We start from the raw sequence: 27,074 nt of genomic DNA, 5'->3' as shown, positions 1-27,074 counted from the left end.
TATATTCTACAAATAGTGCAGTATGTTAAATATGATGAAAACGCTAAAAAATTAGATTGAAATTAAGACTATCTGGCCTCCAGTCTACTTCCAAATGTGGATGGTTAGTTTGTCAGACAAAAATCAGAAGTTTATTATGGCACTGTCATTCATACCTTCTTTTTGCTGCTGTTTGGTTTGATTTTCCATTTTTAATAAATTGAAGTATCTTGCTTCTTTTCAAATAAAATATCATTTTATCATGTTTGGACAATCTGAATGACACTCCAGTACTGCTACCAGAGTCTAACCAGCAGATTTTTTTTGTTATTAAAAGCACTTTTTCTTTATCGTAATTGTCTTCCCTCCCTTCCTCTCCCATATGTCAGCTCTTTGTTGGGGATGGTTTCATTGATGGGTAGAAGTTGTTACCCAATTGATCATTATTCATGGGTGAACTTTAACAATGAAGTTTTGGCAAGACATTTAGTAAACAATTCAAACTGCTTATTTGTGGATGGCTAACAGATTTTTGGTGATACCTGTAGTGTAGAGAATAGAGTTTGATGGTGAATCAGAGAGACATGATGTACCAATTAAACTGTGCATTTATCAAAGTACAATAAAGCCTACATTTTATCTGCAATAGGAAAGGAAAGGACTTAAATTTAATTAGCGACCTGGGTGTCTGAAGTTTTTTCCAGCTAACAAAGTACTTTTTGTAATATAGCCACATGATGTTGGGTAAAGTGACAGCTAGTTTGCATATAGCAATGCCCACCGACACAAATGAGATGTGTGACCAAGTAAAACAAAAACAGAATTACCTGGAAAAACTCAGCAGGTCTGGCAGCATCGGTGGAGAAGAAAAGAATCGACGTTTCGAGTCCACATGACCCTGTGACCAAGTAACTTTTTTTTAATGCGACCTTGGTTGAGGAATGGATTTCGGCCAGGACACCAGGAGAACTATTCTTTCTTGAATATTGCCACGGAATCTTTTATGTCCACTTGAGAGGGCAGGAGGTCTGAAATATACATGCTTCCTGTATATGATGCCCAAAACAATGATATTTTACACACCTTTGTGTTCTCACTTGTATACGTAGCTAAATATTTCTTACTCAGGATTATACCACTCAGAGCCAAACCTTTGTCATTGATCCTGTGATTTCATTCTCTTCCCATAATTTTCAATCTCCTCTGGTTCTACTTTATTTTCTTCAGGCTAATCTCAAATAGCTTTGGAATAGTTTACTATTTTAAAGGCACTATATATATACGTAAGTTGTTGATTTGTTGCATATGAGGAGAGCACTAACTTTTGTTTTTTTTAAAATTCATTCATGGAATGTGGACGTCACTGGCTAGGCCAGCATTTATTGCCCTATCCCTAATTGCCCTTGAGAAGGTGGTGGTGAGTTGCCTTCTTGAACCACTGCAGTCCATGTGGTGTAGGTACACCCAGGGTGCTGGTAGGGAGGGAGTTCCAGGATTTTGAATTAAAAAGATGAGTTTATAATTTGGATCCAGTTAGCATTTCTACAATTCAGCCCGTATATTCAATATTCATTAATATGACTTACCAAACCATAGCTGAGGTTTAGGTTGCGGAATATTTTGGAGTAAAGTAGATGGAACTGAACTCTGCATCTAATAATGCTGTGGTTTGGACTTGTTAATGTTGACACCAAATCAAAAGTGTTCCAATTTCCATCACCAACATCCCTCACCTAGATAAAGGGAAACATCACACAGAAATAAATTTCCTTAAAAAAACACGTGCAGAAATTACAGAATCTTTACAGTGCAGAAGGAGGCCATTCAGCCCATCAAGCCGCACTGGCTCTTTGAAAGAGCATTCTACCTAGTCCCACTCCCCTCCCTTATCCATGTAACTTTGCACATTCTTTCGTTTCAGATAGCCATCCAATTCCTTTTTGAATACCTCAATCGAACCTGCCTCCATCACCCTCTCAGGAAATTCGTTCCTGACTCCAACCACCCTCTTGGTGAAAAAGAATATCCTCACATCACTTTTCCTCCTCTTGCCAATTATTTTGAATCTACGCCCTTTAGTTCTTGATGCTTCCTTGGGTCAGAACAGTTTCTCACTATTTACACTGCCCGTACCCCTCAGGATCTTGAATACCTCTATCAAGTCTTCTCTCAGCCTTCCTTTCTCCAAGGAAAACAGCACCAACCTCTCCAATGGCAGGAGGCAGAGAGTGGGGATAAGGGGGTCCTTCTCAGGATGGCGGCCGGTAACTAGTGGAGTTCCGCAAGGGTCAGTGTTGGGACCACAACTTTTCACTTTATACATTAATGATCTAGATGAAGGAACTGAAGGAGTTCTGGCTAAGTTTGCAGATGATACAAAGATAGGTGGAGGGACGGGTAGTATTTAGGAGGCGGGGAGGCTGCAGAAGGATTTAGACAGGTTAGGAGAATGGGCAAAGAAGTGGCAGATGGAATACAACGTAGGGAAGTGTGAGGTCATGCACTTTGTTAGGAAGAATAGAGGCATAGACTATTTTCTAAATGGGGAGAGAATTCAGAAATCTGGAGTGCAAAGGGACTTGGGAGTCCTAGTCCAGAATTCTCTTAAGGTTAACTTGCAGGTTGAGTTGGTAGTTAGGAAGGCAAATGCAATGTTGGCATTAATTTCGCGAGGACTAGAATATAAAAGCAGGGATGTGCTGCTGAGGCTTTTTAAGGCTCTGGTGAGACCACATTTAGAATATTGTGAGCAACTTTGGGCCCTATATTTCAGTAAGGATGTTCTGGCCCTGGAGAGGGTCCAGAGGAGGTACACAAGAATGATCCCAGGAATGAAAGGCTTAACATATGAGGAACGTTTGAGGACTCTGGGTCTATACTCGATGGAGTTTAGAAGGATATGGGGGGATCTGATTGAAACTTACAGAATACTGAAAGGCCTGGATAGAGTGGACGTGGGGAAGATGTTTCCATTAGTAGGAGAGACTAGGACCCGAGGGCACAGTCTCAGAGTAAAGGAAAGACCTTTTAGAACAGAGATGAAGAGAAACTTCTTTAGCCAGAGAGTGGTGAATCTATGGAATTCATTGCCACAGAAGGCTGTGGAGGCCAGGTCATTGAGTGTATTTAAGACCGAGATAGATAGGTTCTTGATTGGTAAGGGGATCAAAGGTTACAGGGAGAAGGTGGGAGAATGGGGTTGAGAAACTTATCAGCCATGATTGAATGGCGTAGCAGACACGATGGGCCGAATGGCCTAATTTCTGCTCCTATGTCTTATGGACATGGTCCAATCTATTCTCACAGCTACAGTTCTTCATCCCAGGAATCATTCTTATGAATCTCCTCTGTACCCACTCCAATGCCTTCACATCCTTCCTCAAGTATGGCACTCAGCACTGGGCATCCAGATGAGGCCTAACTAGGATCTTAAACAAGTTCAACATGACCTCCTTACTCTTGTACTCAATGCTCCTATTAATAAATCCTAAGATACGATGTGCTTTATTAACTGCTGCCTCAACATGCCCTGCCATCCTCAATGGCTTATGTACATATACACCAAAGTCCCTCTGTTCCTGCACCTCCTTTAGAGTTTTTCCCTTTATTGTATCTCCATATTCTTCCTGCCAAAATGAATTACCTCACACTTCTCTGCCTTGAACTTCATCTGTTACTTATCTGCCCAATCCACCAACATGCCTGTGCCCTTTTGAAGTTCAAGACTATCCTCATCACAGTTGACAACGTTTCCAATCATCGTATCATCTGCAAATTTTGAAATCATGCCTTGAACGTCACAGTCTAGGCTATTAACATATATCAGGAACAGCAAGGAGCAGGATCCCAGCACTGACCCATAGACTCATAGACGTTAACAGCACAGAAAGAGGCCATTTGGACCATCATGTCCACACCGGTCAACAAAGATCTGACTACACTAATCCCATTTTCCAGTGCTTGGCCCATAACCCTGGAGACTATGACAATGTAAGTGAATATCTAAATACTTCTTAAATGTTATGAGAGTTTCTGACTCAACCACCCTTTCAGGCAGTGAGTTCCAGACTCCCACCACCCTCTGGGTGAAAAAAATATCTCCTCAGTTCCCCTCTTAGCCTTCTACCTCTTACCTTAAATCTATGCCAAGATAAAAGCAAAAAACTGCGGATGCTGGAAATCCAAAACAAAAATAAAAATACCTGGAAAAACTCAGCAGGTGTGACAGCATCTGCAGAGAGGAACACAGTTAACGTTTCGAGTCCGTATGACTCTTCAACAGGACCAAGGAAACATAGAAAAGAGGTGAAATATAAGCTGGTTTAAGGGGTGGGTGGGACAGGTAGAGCTGGATAGAGGGCCAGTGATAGGTGGAGATAGCCAAAAGATGTCATAGACTAAAGGGCAAAGAGGTGTTGTAGGTGGTGATATTATCTAAGGAATGTGCTAATAGGTGACATTAAGGGTAGAAAGCAGGATGAGCAAGGTACAGATAGCCCTAGTGGGGATGGGGTGGGGGGAAGGGATAGAAATAGGCTAAAAGGTAGAGATAAAACAATGGATGGAAATACATTTAAAAATAATGGAAATAGGTGGGAAAAGAAAAATCTATATAAATTATTGGAAAAAAGGGGGATCGGAAAGGGGGTGGGGATGGAGGAGAGAGTTCATGATCTAAAATTGTTGAACTCAATATTCAGTCCGGAAGGCTGTAAAGTGCCTAGTTGGAAGATGAGGTGCTGTTCCTCCAGTTTGCGTTGAGCTTCACTGGAACAATGCAACAGGCCAAGGACGGACATGTGGGCATGAGAACAGGGTGAAGTGTTGAAATGGCAAGCGACAGAGAGGTCTGGGTCATGCTTGCGGGACAGACCGAAGGTCACCCAGTCTGTGTCATAAATCTATGCCCCCTTGGTTATTGACCCCTCTATTAATGGAAAAAGTACCTTCCTCTCCACCCTATCTATTCCCCTCATAATCTTATACGCCTCTATCAGGCCCCCTCTCAATCTTTCCTCATAGCTCAGACCCTCCAGCCCAGGCAGCATCCTGGTAAATCTCCGCTGCACCCTCTCCTGTGCAATCACAGACTTCCTATAATGTGATGACCAGAACTGCACGCAGTACTCCAGTTGTGGCCTAACCAGTGTTTTATACAGTTCCAGCATAGCCTCCCTGCACTTGTATTCTATGCCTCAACTAATAAAGGCAAGAATCCCATATACCTTCTTAACCACCTCATCCACCTGCCGTGCTTCCTTCAGGGATCTGTGGATAAGCACACCAAGGTCCTGGGGAACTCCACTAAAAAATCTTCATCCAATTTGAAACATCCATTAACCACTACTCTTTGTTTCCTGTCACTCAGCCAATTTCTTATCCAAGTGCCTACTCTCCCTTTAATTCCGTGAGCTAGAATTTTACTCTCAAATCTGTTGTGTGGCACTCTATCAAATGCCTTTTGAAAATCCATATTCACCACATCAACAGTGTTGCCCTTATCAAACTTCTCTGTTACCTCCTCAAAAAACTCCAAGTTAGTTAAACATGATTTTCCCTTAATGAATCCATGTTGGCTTCCCTTAATTATCCTGCACTTGTCTAAGTTACTACTGATTTTGTCCCGAACTATAGTTTCCAGAAGTTTCCCTACCACAGAAGTCAAACTGACTGGTCTGTAGTTGTCATCTTTATCCTTGCGTCTGTTTTTGAACAAGGCTGTAACAGTCACAATTCTCCAGCCCTATGTCTAAGGAAGACTGGAAGATTATCACTAGTGCCTCTGCAATTTCCACTCTCACTTCCCTTAGTCCCCTTGGATGTATCTCATCCGTTCCTGGAAGGTTTTTTGATCGCTTTCTGACTGTGTGATGTTTTCTGCAGGATTTAAGCTATTGAATTCACTTGTGGGTGCTTCTGCCCATAGTGCCTGTGGGAGCTCTGCATCATTGTTACAGTGGTGCAATTTTATATATACCTCAACTTTCCTGGTAATGCAACTTTTTAAACCTAGAGTAATACTTTTTTGTTCACTCTATTTGTTTGTTTCTCCAGCCCTCATTCTGTATCCATCTGTTGAAGACTTTAGTGCTTTTAGGCAGCTAAGGTTATGGATAATTCTTCTGAGTTCCCCAACAGTCTTTACTGATTCCTTCTTTGATCATAAGGGGCTTCTCTACTAATAATCGTTTCAACGCGTGGTTATTAATTTTTATGTTGTCCAGCATACACATAATTCTGCATACAAGTGATTGCTGCTTTTACATTGTACAGAAAAGAAAAATATCAATTAAATCTATTTTTGAGTACAGTGGTTAGTTTAGGCTTGCAGTAAATAATGATCATCAGCATTTATATTCAACTCTGCAAGGACCCAGTGGCTACTAAATGAAGTGGACTCTCTTTTCCATAGCACTGATTTTGTGTTTATTTTGATTGCTTTGTCAGGTCAGTAAACTTAAGGAAGAACTGGCAGCTGAATATGAACGATATCGAGAACAACATGATGCACGTAAACTTCTGATTTCAGATATGAATAATCTCCGATATCAACAAGAATGGTCAAAAGATTCTCATAAACAAGAAGGTGAAAGATGATATTCAGGATTTTAAGCTTCAGTTATCTAATGACAAACTAGTAACTATCCTCCTTGTGTATGAAATAGGGTCATTTTGGGGTCAAGGTGGTTTCAAGGTAACAAGTGATGGAAGTTTGGAATCAAGTCAACTCTTTGTGACAGTTTTGGTAGTCTGATACTCCAAGACACTGATGATTTTTGGTTAGTCAACCTGGCTTGTTATTGGAACCTTGAGGGGTAGATCTATCACTGGGTTATCTCTTACTCAGCTCCATATTAGCCTGCAGGCTTAATCCTTACTGGGTATTGTGGTTCCAGCTGGACAAGGAACAAAAAAAGTGAAATTTCTGGTGTGTAAACTACACGGTTTTAGCTGGTTAAATGCACCACTATCCATTGAAGCCTTGAAAGCTTGGCTCTGCTGATTGGAACCTGGGCAGTAAATGTATCTAAATAGGGACAGAAGAGGAGAGGTGAGGGTGTACTGTGATGGGCAAAAAATCCCATATTGGCGAGTGTAGATTTTATGGTTGCTTGAATGGGATACTTGAACAATATGATGGGTGTCTAATTGAACTAACATGATACCTTTGATTGTGAAGAATGATTACTAAAATACATTAATTTTACAGATTATTGATTAACTCACTATTATAATGTGTTTCTTGCTTTGTGTTACATATTCACTTTGCTGACTCACTGCAAACTTTAAAAAAAATTAATTTCATGTAGATGTTTTATCCACAGTACAATTTAGGAAGAATAGACGCCATGTAGTGTCAAATTTCAATGCATATCTCAACTTATTCTTTAGTATAGAATTGGTTTGACCCAACCAAAAATGATAAAAGCCTGGGAATTATTGTTGGCAATATTAGCAAAAACCCACTTATTGGATATTTTAATGTATGATTAATCTGTTTAACATAAACTGGTTAACATCTCAGTTAAAGTAGTGGGCAGAAAAAATTGTCTTGCAAATGTGGCCAGTGTTATCTGCAAATACTGATCAATGGTTTCACTTTACTACCTGACTAATTTTGTTTGAAGAAGTACTTGTAAAATCTTGAGTATGTATACTCCTGGTTTGATTTTGATAGGTATGAAATATGTTAACTTTGTGCATGCTCCAGTAAGACCATCTCCTTTAAGCAGATTGTATTTATTTTCTTTTTGAAAGCTGAAGCAGTTGAGGACACAGTAAAGCTGAAACTGGCACTGAAGGTGGCTCGTGCGGACCTCAAGGCATTGCAAATGGAGCTAAATGCAATGAAGGCAGAGTATGGGGATGTGATTCCCAGAAGGGATTTTGAGGCATTGGATAAAAACTATAGTGAGCTAACTGAAAAGGTATGTTTTTGCTTATGTTTGCCATATTTAAAATGTAATCTGCAAACAGTCGCTATGGTGCTGTCTTATCCTGTATTTGATTATGTGTCATAAAATCTTTGCACCATATGAACACTGTACTTCCAAAATGTCAGATCCTGGTTTGGTTGTTAATTTCCGAGTTGTGTTTTTTTTTTTGCTTGGGGTTTATGTTCACTTGGAACTGGACCAAGTTATGAAGACCTACAAAATGGTTTTGAAAACCAAATTAGGGCATTTTTGGTTTTAGTAGGATGTCATTAAATTTTCTTAAGTAATTTCAATTCAAACTTTTTCAAGGGTTGAATTTTATGCTTCCCCACTGGCGGGTTTGACGTTGGGGGAGCTCATAAAATCCGGTGCATGGCCTTCCCGCTGCACTCCAACCCATCTCCTACCTGTATGAAATTTTACAGTGTTGGGGGGTGATGGAGCCATAAGGTGGCTTGCCCACGCTTGGGCCTACTGAGACCCTTAAGTGGCCAATTAAGGGGCTCCTCCCATTGCCGCCACTGTTTACTTCACAGGTTAGGCCCATGCCTAACTTATTTAAATGAAAACAACGCTTTGTATTAAACCAGAAGTTTTCTTACCTTGGTCCGTTGTTCTAGTGTTTGAATTTAAAAAAGCATTCATTGCCTGTGTAATCTGTGCCTATTAGCGGCATGAGTGTCCTCGTGTGTGAGATTAATCAGGAGAGCTGTGCAAATACGACAGGCCTCAAGGTGAAACCTGATGCTATTCTCACCTGTCATTCCCCACACTGCATTTTCTAGTCAGTTTTATCATTGAGGATCCTGCGGGTACCTATACACACACAGGAACATACAAAATAGGAGCTGGAGGAGGCTACTTTGGAGACTTGAGCTTGCCCCACCACTTAATAGGAACGTGGCTGATCTGATTGTCGCCTCAACTCTGCTTTCCTGCCTACCCTCCAATGAACCAGTGCCAGCTGGTGGGCGTCGCTGTCTAGGCCAGCATTTGGGAAGCCCAGCAGCTTTAGCTGCGCAGGCTGGTGTTGGGCAAGGCAGGTGGAACCTCTTTTGCGGGTCCCCTGTGCCCATCGGAGCCCCCCTCCACTGCCAGCCAGCCTGCCTGACCCCAGAATAATCTACCCCCCCACCCCACTTACCTTGGTGTCCATCTTCAGCGCTGATCTCCACTGGGGACTTCCTGTAGTCCAATTGGCTGGCAGCTCTCTGAGGTAGGACATCATGTCCATGAGGAATGGAAATCCCGCTTCCAGTCTATTAATGGTGAATTGACCGTTAAATGACAGCAGGACAACTTTGCTTTGCCTAGATGGGCTCCCCACTGACTTCTTAGGTGGGGCCCTGGGGACCATGGTGCCCTGTAAAATCCAGCCCCAAACAAATGAAAGCCATTTTCCAGAAAAGAACTGAAAAAAAACTTGTTTTCTCTGTTATTAACAATTTTCCAACAAAATCACATTTTAGTTTTTTTAAAATAGAAAAACAGAAATACACAGCAAGTAAGACGACATCTGAAAGAGAAAGATATGCAAATATTTTAGGCAAAATGTTTCTGAACAAATAAGATTATGCCTAGCGAAAATGGTAATCACAGTCAATGATCAGAACAAGAGCAGTAATAGGAAGTAACATCAACAGCAACATAAAATCTCTGTAACAAAGAAATGGAGTCAGAACGGAGGTCTGTGCTTTACCGGAACTAAAAATGTTCCACGTATTGTGTAAAAAGGCAACCATAATTGGGACTGCGCGAGTTTACTTTGATCTGGAAGAAGTATGTGTAATTGGAAGGAAAGCCCTCTGGAGAACCATGGGGCAGAGCTTTATGGGCACCCGCCAGCAAGTTTTAAATGGGCAGCGTGGTTGTGAAATTCTCTACGTGGCCTTCCTGCCACCTTCCCACCCGTTTTTGACCTGTCCTCAATTTTATGGGGGAAGGCAAGACATTGGGCTTCGAGATTTTGAGGTCGATGTGCCTCAATTTTGAGGTCAGCGGTAGGAGATCATGGATTGGGCGGGGGTGGCGGGGGTGGGAGAGAAAAGTCTAGCAGGTTACCGGCTCAGGCCTTGGGCTTGAAAGGGGTGGGGTTGCCTTCATCCCTTTACTGATCAAAAGAGCCCCCCAACAGGTGAAATGCATTCCCTTAGGACCAACTAGAAAGGAGGATATGGCTCAGGATAATCAAGAGAATTCTTCCTTGACTACTGCTAAATGGAACCAGGATAGTTGAGGTTCTAAAACAAAAACAAAAATACCTGGAAAAACTCAGCAGGTCTGGCAACATCTGCGGAGAGGAGCACAGTTAACGTTTTGAGTCCGTATGACTCTTCAACAAAACTAAGGAAAAATAGAAAAGAGGTGAAATATAAGCTGGTTTAGGGGGGGGGTGGGACAAGAAGAGCTGGATAGAGGGCCAGTGATAGGTGGAGATAACCAAAACATGTCACAGACAAAAGGGCAAAGAGGTGTTGAAGGTGGTGATATTATCTAAGGAATGTGCTAATTAAGGGTAGAAAGCAGGACAAGCAAGGTACAGATAGCCCTAGTGGGGGTGGGGTGGGGTGAAGGAATCGAAAAAGGCTAAAAGATAGAGATAAAACAATGGATGGAAATACATTTAAAAATAATGGAAATAGGTGGGAAAAGAAAAATCTATATAAATTATTGGAAAAAACAAAAAGGAGGGGGAAAATCGGAAAGGGGGTGGGGATAGAGGAGGGAGCTCATGTTCTAAAATTGTTGAACTCAACATTCAGTCCGGAAAGCTGTAAAGTGCCTAGTCAGAAGATGAGGTGCTATTCCTCCAGTTTGCGTTGAGCTTCACTGGAACAATGCAGCAAGCCAAGGACGGACATGTGGGCATGAGAACAGGGTGGAGTGTTGAAATGGCAAGCGACAGGGAGGTCTGGGTCATGCTTGCAGACAGACCGAAGGTGTTCTGCAAAGCGGTCACCCAGTCTGCGTTTGGTCTCTCCAATGTAGAGGAAACCGCATTGGGAGCAATGAATGCAGTAGACTAAGTTGAGGGAAGTGCAAGTGAAATGCTGCTTCACTTGAAAGAAATGTTTGGGCGCTTGGACAGTGAGGAGAGGAGAAGTAAAGGGGCAAATGTTTCATCTTCTGCGGCTGCATGGGAAGGTGCCGTGGGAGGGGGTTGAGGTGTAGGGGATGATGGAGGAGTGGACCAGGGTGTCCCGGAGGGAACGATCCCTGCGGAATGTCGCCGGGGTGGGGTGAAGGGAAGATGTGTTTGGTGGTGGCATCATGTTGGAGTTGGCAGAAATGGCGGAGGATGATCCTTTGAATGCGGAGGCTGGTGGGGTGATAAGTGAGGACAAGGGGGACACTATCATGTTTCTGGGAGGGAGAAGAAGGTGTGAGGGCGGATGCGCGGGAAATGGGCCGGACACGTTTGAGGGCCCTGTCAACGACCGTGGGTGGAAAACCTCTGTTAAGGAAGAAGGAAGACATGTCAGAGGAACTGTTTTTGAAAATGGCATCATCAGAACAGATGCGACAGAGGTGAAGGAACTGAGAGAATGGGATGGAGTCCTTACAGGAAGCAGGGTGTGAAGAGCTGTAGTCGAGGTAGCTGTGGGAGTCGGTAGGTTTGTAATGGATATTGGTGGACAGTCTATCACCAGAAATTGAGACAGACAGGTCAAGGAACGGAAGGGAAGTGTCAGAGATGGACCATGTGAAAATGATGGAGGGGTGGGAATTGGAAGCAAAATTAATCAATTTTTCCAGTTCCAGACAAGAGCATGAAGTAGCACCGAAGTGATCATCAATGTACCGGAGAAAAAGTTGTGGAAGGGGGCCGGAGTAAGACTGGAACAAGGAATGTTCCATATACCCCATAAAGAGACAGGCATAGCTGGGGCCCATGCGGGTACCCATAGCCACACCTTTTATTTGGAGGAAGTGAGAGGAGTTTAAGGAGAAATTATTCAGTGTGAGAACAAGTTCAGCCAGACGGAGGCGAGTAGTGGTGGATGGGAATTGTTCGGGCCTCTGTTCGAGGAAGAAGCGGAGAGCCATCAGGCCATCCTGGTACGGGATGGAGGTGTAGAGGGATTGGACGTCCATGGTGAAGAGGAGGCGGTTGGGGCCAGGGAACTGGAAATTATTGATATGATGTAGGGTGTCAGAGGAATCACGGATGTAGGTGGGAAGGGACTGGACAAGGGGAGAGAGAATGGAGTCAAGATAGCAAGAAATGAGTTCCGTGGGGCAGGAACAGGCTGACACGATCGGTCTGCCGGGACAGTCCTGTTTGTGGATTTTGAGTAGGAGGTAGAAGCAGGCCGTCCGAGGTTGGGAGACTATCAGGTTGGAAGCTATGGAAGGAAGATCTCCAGAGGAGATGAGGTCAGTAACAGTCCTGGAAACAATGGCTTGATGTTCAGTGGTGGGGTCATGGTCCAGGGAGAGGTAGGAGGAAGTGTCTGCAAGTTGATGCTCAGCCTCTGCGAGGTAGAGGTCAGTGCGCCAGACAACAACAGCACCACCCTTGTCAGCGGGTTTGATGACAATGTCAGGGTTGGACCTGAGAGAACGGAGAGAGCAAGTTTAAAGAGAGACAGGTTAGAGTGGGTGAGAGGAGCAGAGAAATTGAGACGACTAATGTCACGCCAACAGTTCTCAATGAAAAGGTCAAGAGAAGGTAAGAATCCAGAGGGAGGGGTCCAGGTGGAGGGAGAATATTGGAGGTGGCTAAAAGGATCCGTTGAACGGGGAGAGGACTCCTGCCCAAAGAAGTGAGCACAGAGACAAAGGCGGCGGAAGAGGAGTTCAGCCTCGTGTCGAGCCCGAAATTCATTGAGATGAGGGCGTAAGGGTACGAAACTAAGTCCTTTGCTGAGCACTGAACGTTCAGCGTCGGAGAGGAGAAGTTCAGGGGGTATGGTGAATACACGGCCGGGGCTGGGATTGGAAGATGGGTTGGGGACAGAGGGACAGGCAGGGGTGGAGGGTCCTGGATGGGTGTTGGTGTCAATGAGTTGTTGGAGCTTGCGTTCCTTTGCACCTGAAAGAAAGAGACAAAGTTTCTTAAGCAAAAACAGAAACAGAAATACCTGGAAAAACTCAGCAGGTCAGGCAGCATCAGTGGAGAAGAGCACAGTTGACATTTCGAGTCCTCATGACCCTTCATGAGGACTCGAAACGTCAACTATGCTCTTCTCCGCTGATGCTGCCAGACCTGCTGAGTTTTTCCAGGTATTTCTGTTTCTGTTTTTGTTTTGGATTTCCAGCATCCACAGTTTTTTGTTTTTAGACAAAGTTTCTTTTTGAGGCGTCGGATGAGATGAAGAATAAAATGAAACTGGGGGCATGCGCAGCTTTGAAAAAGGGTGCGGCGGTGCTGCTGGAGGGAGAGGTCGAGTGTGTTCATATGGCGGCGCATGGCACTGAGTGTGGATCTCAGAATGTGACGAGAACAGCAGTCCGAGGAGCGTTGTATGTCCCGAAGGTACCTGTAATCCTGGGTGGGTTCGAAACATGAGGGATGGAAATTCAGTTGAAATCCACGTGGGGTAAGTCGGAGACAGAGACAGTCACTGAGGAAGAAAATATGGCTGTGAAAGCGGGTTTTAGTAAACACCTTGTCAAACACCAGGAGAGAAATGGAAAGCAATGAAGGTGAACAAGGCAGAAGAGAGATACGAAAATCCTGACGGAAAGAAGAGCAATACTTCTTCAAGGTAGGCATTCCTTGAAGAGAAATGGCAGTCAATTAAACACTAAGATAAAAGCAAAAAACTGCGGATGCTGGAAATCTAAAACAAAAACAAAAATACCTGGAAAAACTCAGCAAGTTGCCTACCTTGAAGAAGTTTTGCCCTTCTCTCCGTCAGGATTTTCGAAGCTCTCTTTTGCCTTGTTCACCTTCATTGCTTTCCATTTACTAAATACTACTGTTTACTAAAACCCGCTTTCACAACCATATTTCCTTCCTCAGTGACTGTGTCCGTCTCCAACTTACCCCACGTGGATTTCAACTGAAGTTCCATCCCTCATGTTTCGAACCCACCCAGGATTACAGGTATCTCCGGGACATACAACGCCCCTCGGACTGCTGTTCTCATCGCATTCTAAGATCCACACTCAGTGCCATGCGCCGCCATATGAACACACTCGACCTCTCCCTCCAGCAGTACCGCGGCACCCTTTTTCAAAGCTGCGCGTGCCTCCAGTTTCATTTTATTCTTCATCTCATCCGACGCCTCAACAAGAAACTTTGTCTCTTTCTTTCAGGTGCAAAGGAACGCAAACTCCAACAACTCATCGACACCAACACCCATCCAGGACCCTCCACCCCTGCCTGTCCCTCTGACCCCATCCCATCTTCCAATCCCAGCCCCGGCCGTGTATTCACCATACCCCCTGACCTTCCCCTCTCTGACGCTGAACGTTCAGTGCTCAGCAAAGGACTTAGTTTCATACCCTTACACCCTCATCTCAATGAATTTCGGGCTCGGCATGATGCTGAACTCTTCTTCCGCCGCCTTCGTCTCCGTGCTCACTTCTTTGGGCAGGAGTCCTCTCCCTGTTCAACGGATCCTTTTAGCCACCTCCAATATTCTCCCTCCACCTGGACCCCTCCCTCTGGATTCTTACCTTCTCTTGATCTTTTCATTGAGAACTGTCGGCGTGACATTAGTCGTCTCAATTTCTGTGCTCCTCTCACCCACTCTAACCTGTCTCTCTCTGAACTTGCTGCACTCAGTTCTCTCAGGTCCAACCCTGACATTGTCATCAAACCCGCTGACAAGGGTGGTGCTGTTGTTGTCTGGCGCACTGACCTCTACCTCGCAGAGGCTGAGCATCAACTCGCAGACACTTCCTCCTACCTCTCCCTGGACCATGACCCCACCACTGAACATCAAGCCATTGTTTCCAGGACTGTTACTGACCTCATTTCCTCTGGAGATCTTCCTTCCACAGCTTCCAACCTGATAGTCTCCCAACCTCGGAAGGCCCGCTTCTACCTTCTCCCCAAAATCCACAAACAGGACTGTCCCGGCAGACCCATTGTGTCAGCCTGTTCCTGCCCCACGGAACTCATTTCTTGCTATCTTGACTCCATTCTCTCTCCCCTTGTCCAGTCCCTTCCCACCACATCCGTGATTGCTCTGACACCCTACATCATATCAACAATTTCCAATTCCCTGGCCCCAACCACCTACTCTTCACCATGGACGTCCAATCCCTCTATACTTCCATCCCCCACCGGCTCTCTGCTTCTTCCTTGAATAGAGGCTCGAACAATCCCCATCTACCACTACTCTCTTCCGTCTGGCTGAACTTGTTCTCACACTGAACAATTTCTCCTTAAACTCCTCTCACTTCCTCCAAATAAAAGGTGTGGCTATGGGTACCCGCATGGGCCCCAGCTATGCCTGTCTCTTTATGGGGTATGTGAAACATTCCTTGTTCCAGTCCTACTCCGGCCCCCTTCCACAACTTTTTCTCCGGTACATCGATGATTACTTCGGTGCTACTTCATGCTCTTGTCTGGAACTGGAAAAATTTTTGAATTTTGCTTCCAATTTCCACCCCTCCATCATTTTCACATGGTCCATCTCTGACACTTCCATTCCCTTCCTTGACCTCTCTGTCTCAATTTCTGGTGATAGACTGTCCACCAATATCCATTACAAGCCTCCCGACTCCCACAGCTACCTCGACTACTGCTCCTCACACCCTGCTTCCTGAACGGACTCCATCCCATTCTCTCAGTTCCTTCGCCTCTGTCGCATCTGTTCTGATTATTCCACTTTCAAAAACAGTTCCTCTGACATGTCCTCCTTCTTCCTTAACAGAGGTTTTCCACCCATGGTCGTTGACATGGCCCTCAACCGTGTCCGGCCCATCTCCCGCGCATCCGCCCTCACACCTTCTTCTCCCTCCCAGAAACATGATAGGGTCCCCCTTGTCCTCACTTATCACCCCACCAGCCTCCGCAATCAACGGATCATCCTCCGCCATTTCCGCCAACTCCAGCATGATGCCACCACCAAACACATTTTCCCTTCACTCCACCCCGGCGACATTCCGCAGGGATCGTTCCCTCCGGGACACCCTGGTCCACTCCTTCATCACCCCCTACACCTCAACCCCCTTCCCAAGCAGCCGAAGAAGGTGCAACACCTGCCCCTTTACTTCCCCTCTCCTCACCGTCCAAGCGCCCAAACACTTCTTTCAAGTGAAGCAGCATTTCACTTCCCTCAACTTAGTCTACTGCATTCGTTGCTCCCAATGCGGTTTCCTCTACATTGGAGAGACCAAACGCAGACTGGGTGACCGCTTTGCAGAACACCTTCGGTCTGTCCGCAAGCATTACCCAGACCTCCCTGTCGCTTGCCATTTCAACACTCCACCCTGTTCTCATGCCCACATGTCCGTCCTTGGCTGGCTGCATTGTTCCAGTGAAGCTCAACGCAAACTGGAGGAACAGCACCTCATCTTCCGACTTGGCACTTTACAGCCTTCCGGACTGAATATTGAGTTCAACAATTTTAGATCATGAACTCTCTCCTCCATCCCCACCCCCTTTCCGATTTTCCCCCTCCTTTTTGTTTTTTCCAATAATTTATATAGATTTTTCTTTTCCCACCTATTTCCATTGTTTTTAAATGTATTTCCATCCATTGTTTTATCTCTATCTTTTAGTCTTTTTCGATTCCTTCACCCCACCCCACCCCCACTAGGGCTATCTGTTCCTTGCTCGTCCTGCTTTCTACCCTTAATTAGCACATTTCTTTAGATAATATCACCAGCTTCAACACCTCTTTGCCCTTTTGTCTGTGACATCTTTTGGTTATCTCCACCTATCACTGGCCCTCTATCCAGTTCTTCTTGCCCCACCCGCCCCCCCCTTAAACCAGCTTATATTTCACCTCTTTTCTATTTTTCCTTAGTTCTGTAGAAGAGTCATACGGACTCGAAACGTTAACTGTGCTCCTCTCCACAGATGCTGCCAGACCTGCTGAGTTTTTCCAGGTATTTTTGTTTTTGTTTTAGATTTACAGCATCTGCAGTTTTTTGCTTTTAACTTGAGGTTCTAGATGTTTTGTCTCGAAGGGAGAAGTGTTCCCTTACTCCTCCAAACAAGCAAGTAAACAAATTAATATTGGAGAGATACTGGGGCAGATCAGTCATTGATGGTGGCTGATGATGCAATTTGTGTTCTGGATAGTTTGAAGGAAGAAGTATAAATAGGGGATATTAATGGGATTTATGAACCAGTTCCATTATGTAAGGTCAATTTATGAAGTGACTTAGTAAACGGAATTGTTACAGTGGGAATTGTTCCTAGGAATTGTTACCTGTGGAAGGGGTAGGTTATAGGGTAATGATTTGGCTAGCGGAGACAGTAACAAGGCGATGACTGGATTGCAGCAAGCGCTTGATCATGCTGATCTTACCAAATTTCTAAAAATAACTTTGGCCAGACATGAGAAGCTTATTGCCGATAATGAACAATTGAAGGAAAAACTGATTAGTATAGAGAACCAGTTTCAACACACAAGTGATGAGTTTGTGAATGAAAAACAAGAACTGGTGAGAACACTTGAGTGTCAGTCACAGGAAAAAGAAGTATTGGTGAATAGTTGGCTGAATGCAGAATTGAAACCCAAGTCTGATGAACTGTCATTGTGAAAAACTTCATTGTGAAAAGAGAAATGAGATTCTTGAACTTTGATGCAATCTGGAGAATATGAAAGATGAGATGTGTGGTATGGGAGGGCAAATCCAGACTTTAAAAGTAGATAAGGAAAATTCAAAGAAACAAATTGACAATCTAACAAGTTCTGTTGAAGAGTCATGAGGACTTGAAACATCAACTCTTTTCTTCTCCCCCGATGCTGCCAGACCTGCTGAGTTTTTCCAGGTAATTCTGTTTTTGATCTAACAAGTGAATTGAAGAAGTCTAAAGAGCAGCCAGTAACCATGGAAGAAAGGTTCTGAAATGAACTGAATGCCCATGTGAAGTTATTAACCTTGTATAAGGGTTCCACAAATGACTTTGAAACAAAGACAACTGAAATCACCAGAATAATTACTGAGCTGAATGAAATGATTAACAAGCTTGGAAAAGAAGAGAGTAAACAGACACTTGGTTGAAATTGTGAAAGAAGTGGAAATGAAGACTCCATTTTTGTAATGTCAATGAGAAGAATATGAACGTGTGTAGAAGCACTTCTCTTGGATAAACTAGAAAATTACTTGAGTAAAGAGAGGAAAAGTCCCCTAGTGCAAGTTTATTCATCTGGTTTTGATCGATACAATGAAAAGGGAAAATCTATTATGGAAAAAATAAGTGAGGAAGATAATTTTGAAGTTGGTTGCCAGTCAGACTTACACAGTGTCCGTTGAAAATGTAAAGGACCCATTGAATGCATGTTTCCATCAACGGAGAAGAAGAATAAGAAAAACTCCATGTTCTTCTGTTAAAAAGAGAAACCCATGCAAAACTTATTTTTTTCACATAGCATGAATATTATGCATCCATATCTGAAGAGGGGAAGACTACCAGAGTATTGGATTGCAGTCACACCGGTAAGGTGAAAACCCTGGTACAAAATAGAAATACCCAGCTGGTCAAGATATTGTGAAAGAAAACTTATCTCCAATACCTTTGGTTGGCCATGAAAAGATTGTGGTCAAAAACCATATCATTGTTGGTGTTCTATTCAGAGTTCAAAGAAAGGGTGTAAGGAAACAGGCAGATTCTAAGTTATGATAATTCTATGATGTAACAAATATGATTAGCAGAATTTATACACGTATTGGCTTTTATTTTGGTTAAAGCTTTGTAATTGTATAATACAATATGTCTAATTGAGGAACAAGGTGAAAAGTTTATCTGTATAGTTTGTAATAAGCTATCTGTTAGAAGTTTATGATAAGTTTTTGTAAATAAGGTTTAAAGGCATTATAAAGAAACCTCCAGAGTAGTGAAGCTTTATTTCTTCCAAGGGGAAAGGTGTTTAGAAACTCAAATAGTTACCTTCTTTAGTTTGTAGGTCAGGAACTCCAGTTTGATGAACCTCGGGCCTCCTGCGCATATGCCAGCTGGGAAATGGCTGCACATGTGCAGTGCTACCTTTTTTCTGCTCATTAGGCCAGGGCACAGATCCTGCGCACCTGCACAGAAGAAAAGAAATAGAACAGTGCGAAAAGGCAGGCCAGATAACCTGATACAGAGTGCCATCATTTTGTAGGTGTCCCAGGGAGCAAGGCATGGGAGGGGGACAGGGAGAAGGTCCCAAACCAGGGAGAGGGACAGTGAAAAGACTCAAAAGGTAGTCCCAGGTAAGGGATGAGGTAGGGACAGGAAGAGGTCCCATTAAGTGGAGTTAAGGAAAGGAACAGAGTAATAAGGTTCAAATTCAAGAGAGAGCTGCAGGGAGCAGACTTTAAGTGCACGTGGGCCTGAGAGGAGCCCTGAAGATCTTAGAAGGCAGCCAAAGGTTGGTGCCTCCATGTTGCGGGTTTTTGGACCAAAGGAACCCCTTAGGAGCAGCGGTGCTCTGCTTAGCAGGGCCAAAGATCTGAAATTGTGTTTGGTAGATGAGGCTTGAGTGTACTCTGAGATCCAGGGAAAAGAATCTCAGAAGGCGAGATTGAAACCCCGCAAAGTGAGACATTGTTGAAGATGTCTGAGTGGGAGTGACCTTTGGAGTGAATTTGAAAGTGAGATCTTCAATGTGGAGATTGGAAACTCTCGTGAGAAAGATGAAGTTGTGGAAACACAAAATGTGGTTTAATTTCAGGTCTTGTAATTGTGGAGTTTGTGCCTAATTTACCTATTAAAGGTATTGATTTTATATGAGGAAATGACCTGGCTGGGCATAAGGAATTGCCATTTCCAGTGGTTCCAGAAAAGCCTGGTGAAGTTGTTCAAATTGAAAAGAGAAATCAAGTGATGTAGAAAAATCCATGGCTTTCTACAATGCTGTGGAAATTACGGTTTCATCTAAAAATGTGTCCAAAGAATCAAAAGCTCAAACTGCTAATATTACAACAAAGAGTTAATGGAAGCTGGAAACAAATGAAAGCTGTCTGAATTAAAAATGCAGGCAGAACCTGAACAAGAGGTGACAAAGCAGATAGCAATAGCACTCAAAACTACTATGAAATAAAGAAACAAGTGCTTTGAAAGAGAATGGCATTGCCACAACCAATACTGATATCGCAGAGCTGGAGGGAAGAATGCATGTTGTTGAACGTAAATTAAAACTCAGTGTTATGAAAAATTATACTTACCTTGCTGAGTTCAGAGGCCAGGAACTCCAAGTCCCAACAGCCTTCAGACTTCCCGCACAGGCCGGGAACACATGCACACTTCTGCATCTTTATGTTCTCGTGCGCATAGAGAAAAAAGAAGATGAGCGCGAAAAACCTGAATCAGGTGACCAGGTGCACAACCCAATAGTCAAGAAGTGTCTCAGAGAGAGGGACAAGGAAGGGGAACAGTGAGAGGTCCCAAAAGGAAGTCCCAAGTAAGGCACAAAGACGGAGACAGAAACAGGTCCCAGTTAAGCCCAATTAGAGAGGAGCAGAGAAACAGGTTCCAAGTTAGAGAAAGGACTGATAGGAGTAGACTTTAAATAAAGAGAGCTCAGGGGAAGCCCTGGTAATTGAAGAGGGCTGTTTGGAGCAGTACTGTTCTGGTTGGCTCGGCCCAACAGCTGAAATTGTGCTTGTAAGTTGATGTTTGAGTGTACTTGGGAATCTTAGAAGGCGAGATTGAAGCCCTGTGAGGTGGGCTATCGTTGAAGCTATCAGAGTTGGAGTGATTTTTGGAGAGAATTTTAAGGAGAGATCTTCAAAGTTGAAGATTGGAAACCCTCATGAGAGAGACAGAGTTTCAGTGAGATCGGTTAATTCACAGTGTGACTAATGTCTGGGTGGGTTGTTGAGAAATCCATGGAATCTGTTTTGGTCGCATCTGTCATTATTGTGTAGCGTGGTGTGTCGGACCACAGTTTTCCTGTTAATTCACATGTGCCTCATATTTACCCTGAATGTTAGAGTATAAGATAGATATTGTAAATTGATTTATCTTTCTTAGATTGTATAGTAAAGTTTATTTTTGTTTGTTCAAAACCCGTGGAATCTTGTGGCTTTATTCTGTTAGCAAGTGTCTTGAATCTCAAACTTTGTCTATTATTGGCCCCCACCCATCTCACCAACAACTTGGGGGTCTGGCCAAGGCTCACAACAGTCAGAATAATAACTAGAAACAAACTAGACAAAGTATGAGCTGAATGGGGAGATGAGAAGCAAAGATAATTTTAAAGAATTTGTGAACTGATTAGGAAGGAGTATCAAGCTTTTTTTGTCTGATCATCGGCATAACCTTAACAAAGTTCTAAAGCAACTAAAGAATATTTTACATGACAGAGGAACAAACTGCTTGCACAACAGGATGTAGTGTTAGACCTGCCTTTCCTGGAGAAGAACACTAGAGGACTAAATCTTGAAAACAAACTGAAAGATAAAAGTGAACCCGAATTTAAACAGGATGAGGACAATTTGAATGACTGGCTGCTTGATACTTTCTTCACAGACTTGGACATTAAAAAACCTGCAGACATGGAAGAGAATGAAGATCAGGAGCTAAAACCTGAACACACTGGTTCAAAGACTTTGTTAAAAGGTCAACACTGATGACAATGTTGTTCATGACAAAATTAACCAGATCAAATCAAGTATACAATTTTCTAACCAAGGACATGGAAAATCTGTGAAGACTACGCAAAATAAGAAAGGAAATCTTCTGCAGCGAGTGAAGGAGGGTGAAGCCACCAGTAGTAAAGTGAACTCACATTTTCAAGAGAGTTGGAACTCTAAGAACTCATGAAAACTGGACTTTGAATCATAATTGTCACATGAGATTGAGTGTGATGCTTCAAGCCTTTTAATGTGGCCAAGACGGAATGGTTAAAGGTGATATGTGACAAGGGAGGAAAAAATATTACCGGTACCGTATATTACAAACAGTGGTTAAAAGGTTACAATGTTATATTTTGATAGTGCTTTAGTGTTATATAATTTTTAGGGGGGAGATGTTATGACCGCTGGACTTTATAAGATGATTATGTTTTAAACTTACCTTTAATTTGAGGTAAAATGGGGTAGTTTGGAGAGGGAGTTGGGCCCACCTACGGGATCTATCCAGGGACAAACCTATATGCTGTAAATTCTTTCTTTCCTTTCTTTCCTATACACAGAGGGCAGAGGCTTATGATAATGTTTCACATATTCCACTCCTCAAATCCAGTGGAGCGAATGGTAAATAATAACCCCACATTACAACTGTGGAAGAACATTTTCGTCAGATGCTTTGTTGATAGAGAACACAAACCATTTGACAGAAAACCATCTAATGCAGAACCAAGTGAGGGGAAAACCCAAACATGTTGAAAACTGCAACAGAGCATTCATTAGACGAAGGGTTAGCGTATGGTTGCCTGGACTCTATTGTACAGCATGAGAGAATGATTGAAGCAGTATAGACTGCCTAGCTCAAAGTCAAATTCTTATTTACAGTGCTAACAAAAAAAAATTGCATGGTGTCAGGTGGCACTGTTGGAGATGATAAAAACTGAGAAAATACAATGAACTGGCTAGCTGTATTCTTTGATGCATGGAATGGTCATTAGCAATTACATTTCTAACTCAAAAGCTCCTGGTATATTTTTAAAACAGCCTTATTGGCAGCAACCATTCAAACGCCTAAGGTATGTTATGCATTGGATGAATTCTCAGCTCCTTGAATTCTGTAATTCCTCAAAAAGGGACTTTTTTTCTGTTTTCTGAGTTCATCAGCACAAAAAATGATGAAATGTTAGTTTTATCAGCTCTTTATATACAAATGTATTTATTCTTTTAGAATGAAAGTCTCCAGAAGCAGTATTTTCAGATGAAACAGGAGTACACCACTCTGTTAGAAGTTAACGAGCATATTACTCTTCAACGAGACAAGCTGAGCGCAGAAGTTGAAGTATTCAAAACTAAGATGGCAGGTAAATAGTAAACGATACCAACTCATCCCATCAGTTTGGACTGGATTCAGACTTAGGTTTCATGGGTGAAAGAACATTGTTTTAACATGTTGTTGCCACCATTTTTCTAATAATCCATCAAAGAAATTTAGGTGGGGCAAAATTCCAAACAGAATTGGGATCGAGTGCAATTCATGCCCACTCGAGGTGAACTAGCTCATGTCACTATAAATTCCTTAATTAAAATGTTCGGGGTAAACCTCAGCTACCGAGAAATCTCTGGTTCAAAGATTCAGCAGGTTTTAAAAGCCTACCACAGATTAAAAGACAGGCATTCACAAAAAGAGATTTATAGTGAAGCAGAGTTTTGTTGCACTGCATACATACCTTCCATTCAGACAGCACCTAGGAGAAGCTAAAGCCTAGCCTTAAAATTTCACATGCCAGGCACCTGCACCAATGGGGAATGACAGTGGTAAGAATTACAGTGCGCGCGCACGAACGCACACACACACATGGAGTTTGCATTTAAATTATAATTGTTACACTCAAGTTGCTGTACATGCAAGTATTTTTGAATGCAAGATTTGGAAATTGTTTTCATCAGATAGCATGAATAGGAACTGTGGTGATATAATGCACAGAGAAGCTCTGTAAATTATGGGAGGAGAAGATGTAGGCAGAACTGCTCCTATGTGGTAGTCAAAAGATGATCTTCCATTTCAGACTGATACAAAATGTGTCTTGCAATTAGCAATGGATTTGTTGTAAAGGTTGTTTGGTGCCTCACTAAGAGGTCTGGAGGCTTGTATGGTTGAACATAAACTGTTTGTTGTTAACCCATAACTATGTACATATCCAAGGTACTGTCATGCATGGTGCTGCCCCCATGCTGGCTCTTTCCAGACTCTTCTACATCGGTCTATTATCATGTGACTCTCTACATCATACCATGGGTAGTACTGTTTTCTAGTCCCACATTAATCCTGAAGAAGAGTCATACAGACTCAAAATGCAACTCTGTTTCTCTCTCCACAGCTGCTGACAGACCTGCTGCATATTTCCAGCATTTTCTGTATGTATTCCATATTAACCCTTGCTCTACTGAACACCCTTATACTACAATGGCATCCTGCTATCCCTTAAAGGCAGACTACAACATCCCCCTTTCTTTGTTAAAAAAAACTTTCCCCCTTCAAACAAAGTATAACTATTTACAGTACAATCTTTACTTGCTACTTGTTCTCCCCCACTCAAGTCTCTGGCTTTATAAATTCAGATGGTCTTAAGGCTTGACAAATCTTCCTCAGTATCACAGAATTGTTAAGATGCAGAAGGAGGCCATTCGGCCCATTGTGTCTTCACCAGCTCTCCAATTGAGCAGTCTGTCATGTTTGGAGGAATGGTGGTCCCAATTGCTTTGGGTTGACTTTTGGCAGTTTGGCATTGAAATTGTAGTACTCTGTGTTTCCAATACTTGGTTGTGTCCATTTGATTCGTTTTTTGTGCTCCTTCAAGTTGCATCTCTCTTTATTGACAATGTGTCTGCTTTGTTGGGACACCATGGGAAAGTTCTTTCTGTTCATTTCTAGAATGGACTCAGATTTTCTTTTTCCTTAGGGTCCGCCATTTTCTTCCTGGACATTGACATTTCAAACTTCATTTCCACTCATTGCACAATTTCAGCCAAATATTTGTTTACTCTTTTATTTTCCAATCCCTTTGCAAGCTTATGGATCTTTTAATTCAGCTCAGCAACTACACTGGTGAGTTCAGTTGTCTTTGCTTAAGAGTTATCTACGAAATCCTTGTACACACTTAACAATTTCACCTGGGCATTCAGTTTCCTTCGGAGTCTTTCTTCCATGGTCACTGACTACTCCTTAGATTCTTTAAATTCATTCATTAGATCGTCACTCTGTTTCTTCGAATTTTCCTTATCTGCTTTTAAAGTCTAGATTTGCTCTTCCATACTGTCTCATCTTTCACGTTCTTCAATTGTTCTATTTCCTGTGAACAGCATTTCAGTGTTCTCTGTTCTCATTTTCTGTTTTACTTCTGCTATTAGTGCATTACTTTGTGACTGCTGTTAGCTCTAACACTGCTTTTGCTGAAGTAGTATTCACCATCTTTTTTAGTTCCTCATGTTTTTCCATGACTACATATTGATTCTGCAAAGAGTCTTTCAGGGCCCCAACTTCTTTGAGTGCCTTTTTCTGCCTGCTGTTGTGCCTGGCTGTACAGTTGGTTGCGTTTTCCCAACTCCCGCTTTGATTTGCTAACTGTGGAATTGAGGGTCATTATTTCCTGCTTGCCTCTGAAATTTGTCTGTTCAGATCTCAAACAGCTCGCTTCATTGAAGACTTCAGTTTATCGAGTGTTTTCAAGGTATATATTCAGCTTGAATCTTGCACTTCAAATCTTCCAGTTCAGCTTTGATACAAACATTTTCCTGTGGAATAGCTTATTTTCCTTTTTGAAGGTTTTGTTCCTTTTGGGGTACCTCGGATAGCTTTCCTTCATTCACAGCCACCTGCTCGCTTCACCATGTCATCTGTTGTTGCAGTTTGGGTACTGTCAGCAATTTTAAGCCTTTTGGCTGCTTCTCAGCCTCTCCTTTCTTCTGCACTAAACTCTTTAACTTGTGCACTTCATTGCACTGACATGGTCTGCGGCCATCCTGTTGTTTGCTTAGGTATTGTCTCCCTCGGCCTGGGGTCTACTGCATCCCTCGCTCTGGGGTCTCCTGTCTCCCTCACTCTGGGGTTTCCTGTCTCTTTCAGTGCTTTTTTAGGGGTGTTCTAGATTTTCTTTTAATGTCTGCGCTCTCCACAACATGGAGTTTAAGATACTTGTCAAAAGCTTTTAATATCTCACCAAATGTGGTTGAGGATTAAATTATATCTTGTTTTGTTTACTTCATCCACATATACATCAAACAAGCATACCAGCTTATTAACTTGCAATTTTTCTGATTTCATCTGAACCCTGATGTACTCCTATAATCTAAAAATGTTCTTCTCAAGACTCGCAATCCTGGGTCTGGTTTAGCCTTTGCCTTAGCCAAAATTTTAATTTTCTATCCATAGCCATTTTTTATAATTTGTGAGTACCTCTTTAATTTTTTTTCTCTTCAAGATTGCTCTGCAGCTGCCATTTCTTTTCCTTTCTCTGTGCTTCTTGCGCTTTGTCAGTTTTGCGGGCTCGCATTGCGCTGACAGGTCTGATTTTATTTTCTCTTTTAAAACCTATTAACTGCACAGGAAACCTTTAAAATAGTAGTTTTGGCCCTCTGTTTGGATTTGAAAGCGGAAAAATGTGCTGGAAGGCAATTTCTTTTTCTCTGCCTTCTGTTTTTAAAAACGTTTTTATAATTCAGCTTGGCCACCTCATGTTTTGGTGCCAGCCGTGGACCCATCGCTGCAGCTTTCTTTCAGCTGTGCCCAGGATGTGCTGATCCTGATGGCTAGCTATTTTAAAAGGTAATGTCCCAGCTTTTTTTTACTGTATTTTTCTCATACTTCTTGTGATTTGACTGTCTCTTAACTCTGCCTTCACTCAGGTCTGGCTTTTCTTCATTTCACAGTGGATTCTTTTTTTTTCAGCCTTTTTTTTCCTTTTTTGAATTTTGCTCATCCGTTTTTGTTTTGTTGATCTGACCAGGTTCCTTGACTCTGCCTTCGATCAGGTCTGGCAATGGACCTCCACATGCCCTGGTGGAGTCCTTCAACCTCCATTTCTGCAATGGAGCTTTTTATTTAGGCAATCTCTAACTGTGTCTTCGATTTAGGTGACTTCTCTCAGGCCAGGCTTCAGTTTCTTTAACTTATCATGCTTTGAGAATCTGGGTCCCATCTCCAGCTTCTCTGGGATTCCAGGGTCATCCTTCACTACTACCATGTTGTAAAGGTTGTTTGGTGCCTCACTAAGAGGTCTGGACATAAAACATTTATTGTTAACCCTTAACTATCTACATATCTAAGGTACTGCCATGCATGGTGCCATCTCCATGCTGGCTCTTTCCAGAGTCTTCTACACCAGTCTATTACTCTGTGTCTACATCATACCATTGTTGGTACTGTTCTCTAGTCCCATATTAACCCTTGCACTGCTGAACACCCTTATACTACAG

General features: G+C 42.8%; 1 protein-coding gene across 2 annotated transcripts in view; it reads left to right on the top strand.

Annotated features, from left to right (window-relative positions):
- tsnaxip1 (translin-associated factor X interacting protein 1) overlaps positions 1-27,074 on the top strand; it is an 87,004-nt gene that overhangs the window by 31,899 nt on the left and 28,031 nt on the right. For both annotated transcript variants that reach the window (XM_078544194.1, XM_078544195.1), the window contains 3 exons: positions 6,427-6,565; positions 7,738-7,907; positions 22,831-22,963. In XM_078544194.1, the coding sequence (XP_078400320.1) occupies positions 6,427-6,565; positions 7,738-7,907; positions 22,831-22,963 (442 nt within the window). The remainder of the gene's footprint in view (positions 1-6,426; positions 6,566-7,737; positions 7,908-22,830; positions 22,964-27,074) is intronic.

The sequence above is a fragment of the Cetorhinus maximus genome, chromosome 6 (genome assembly GCF_964194155.1).
Source record: "Cetorhinus maximus chromosome 6, sCetMax3.hap1.1, whole genome shotgun sequence".
Classification (NCBI taxonomy): Eukaryota; Metazoa; Chordata; class Chondrichthyes; order Lamniformes; family Cetorhinidae; genus Cetorhinus; species Cetorhinus maximus.
Note: the sequence above shows the minus strand (reverse complement) of the source record. Positions and strands in the feature narration are given on the sequence as shown.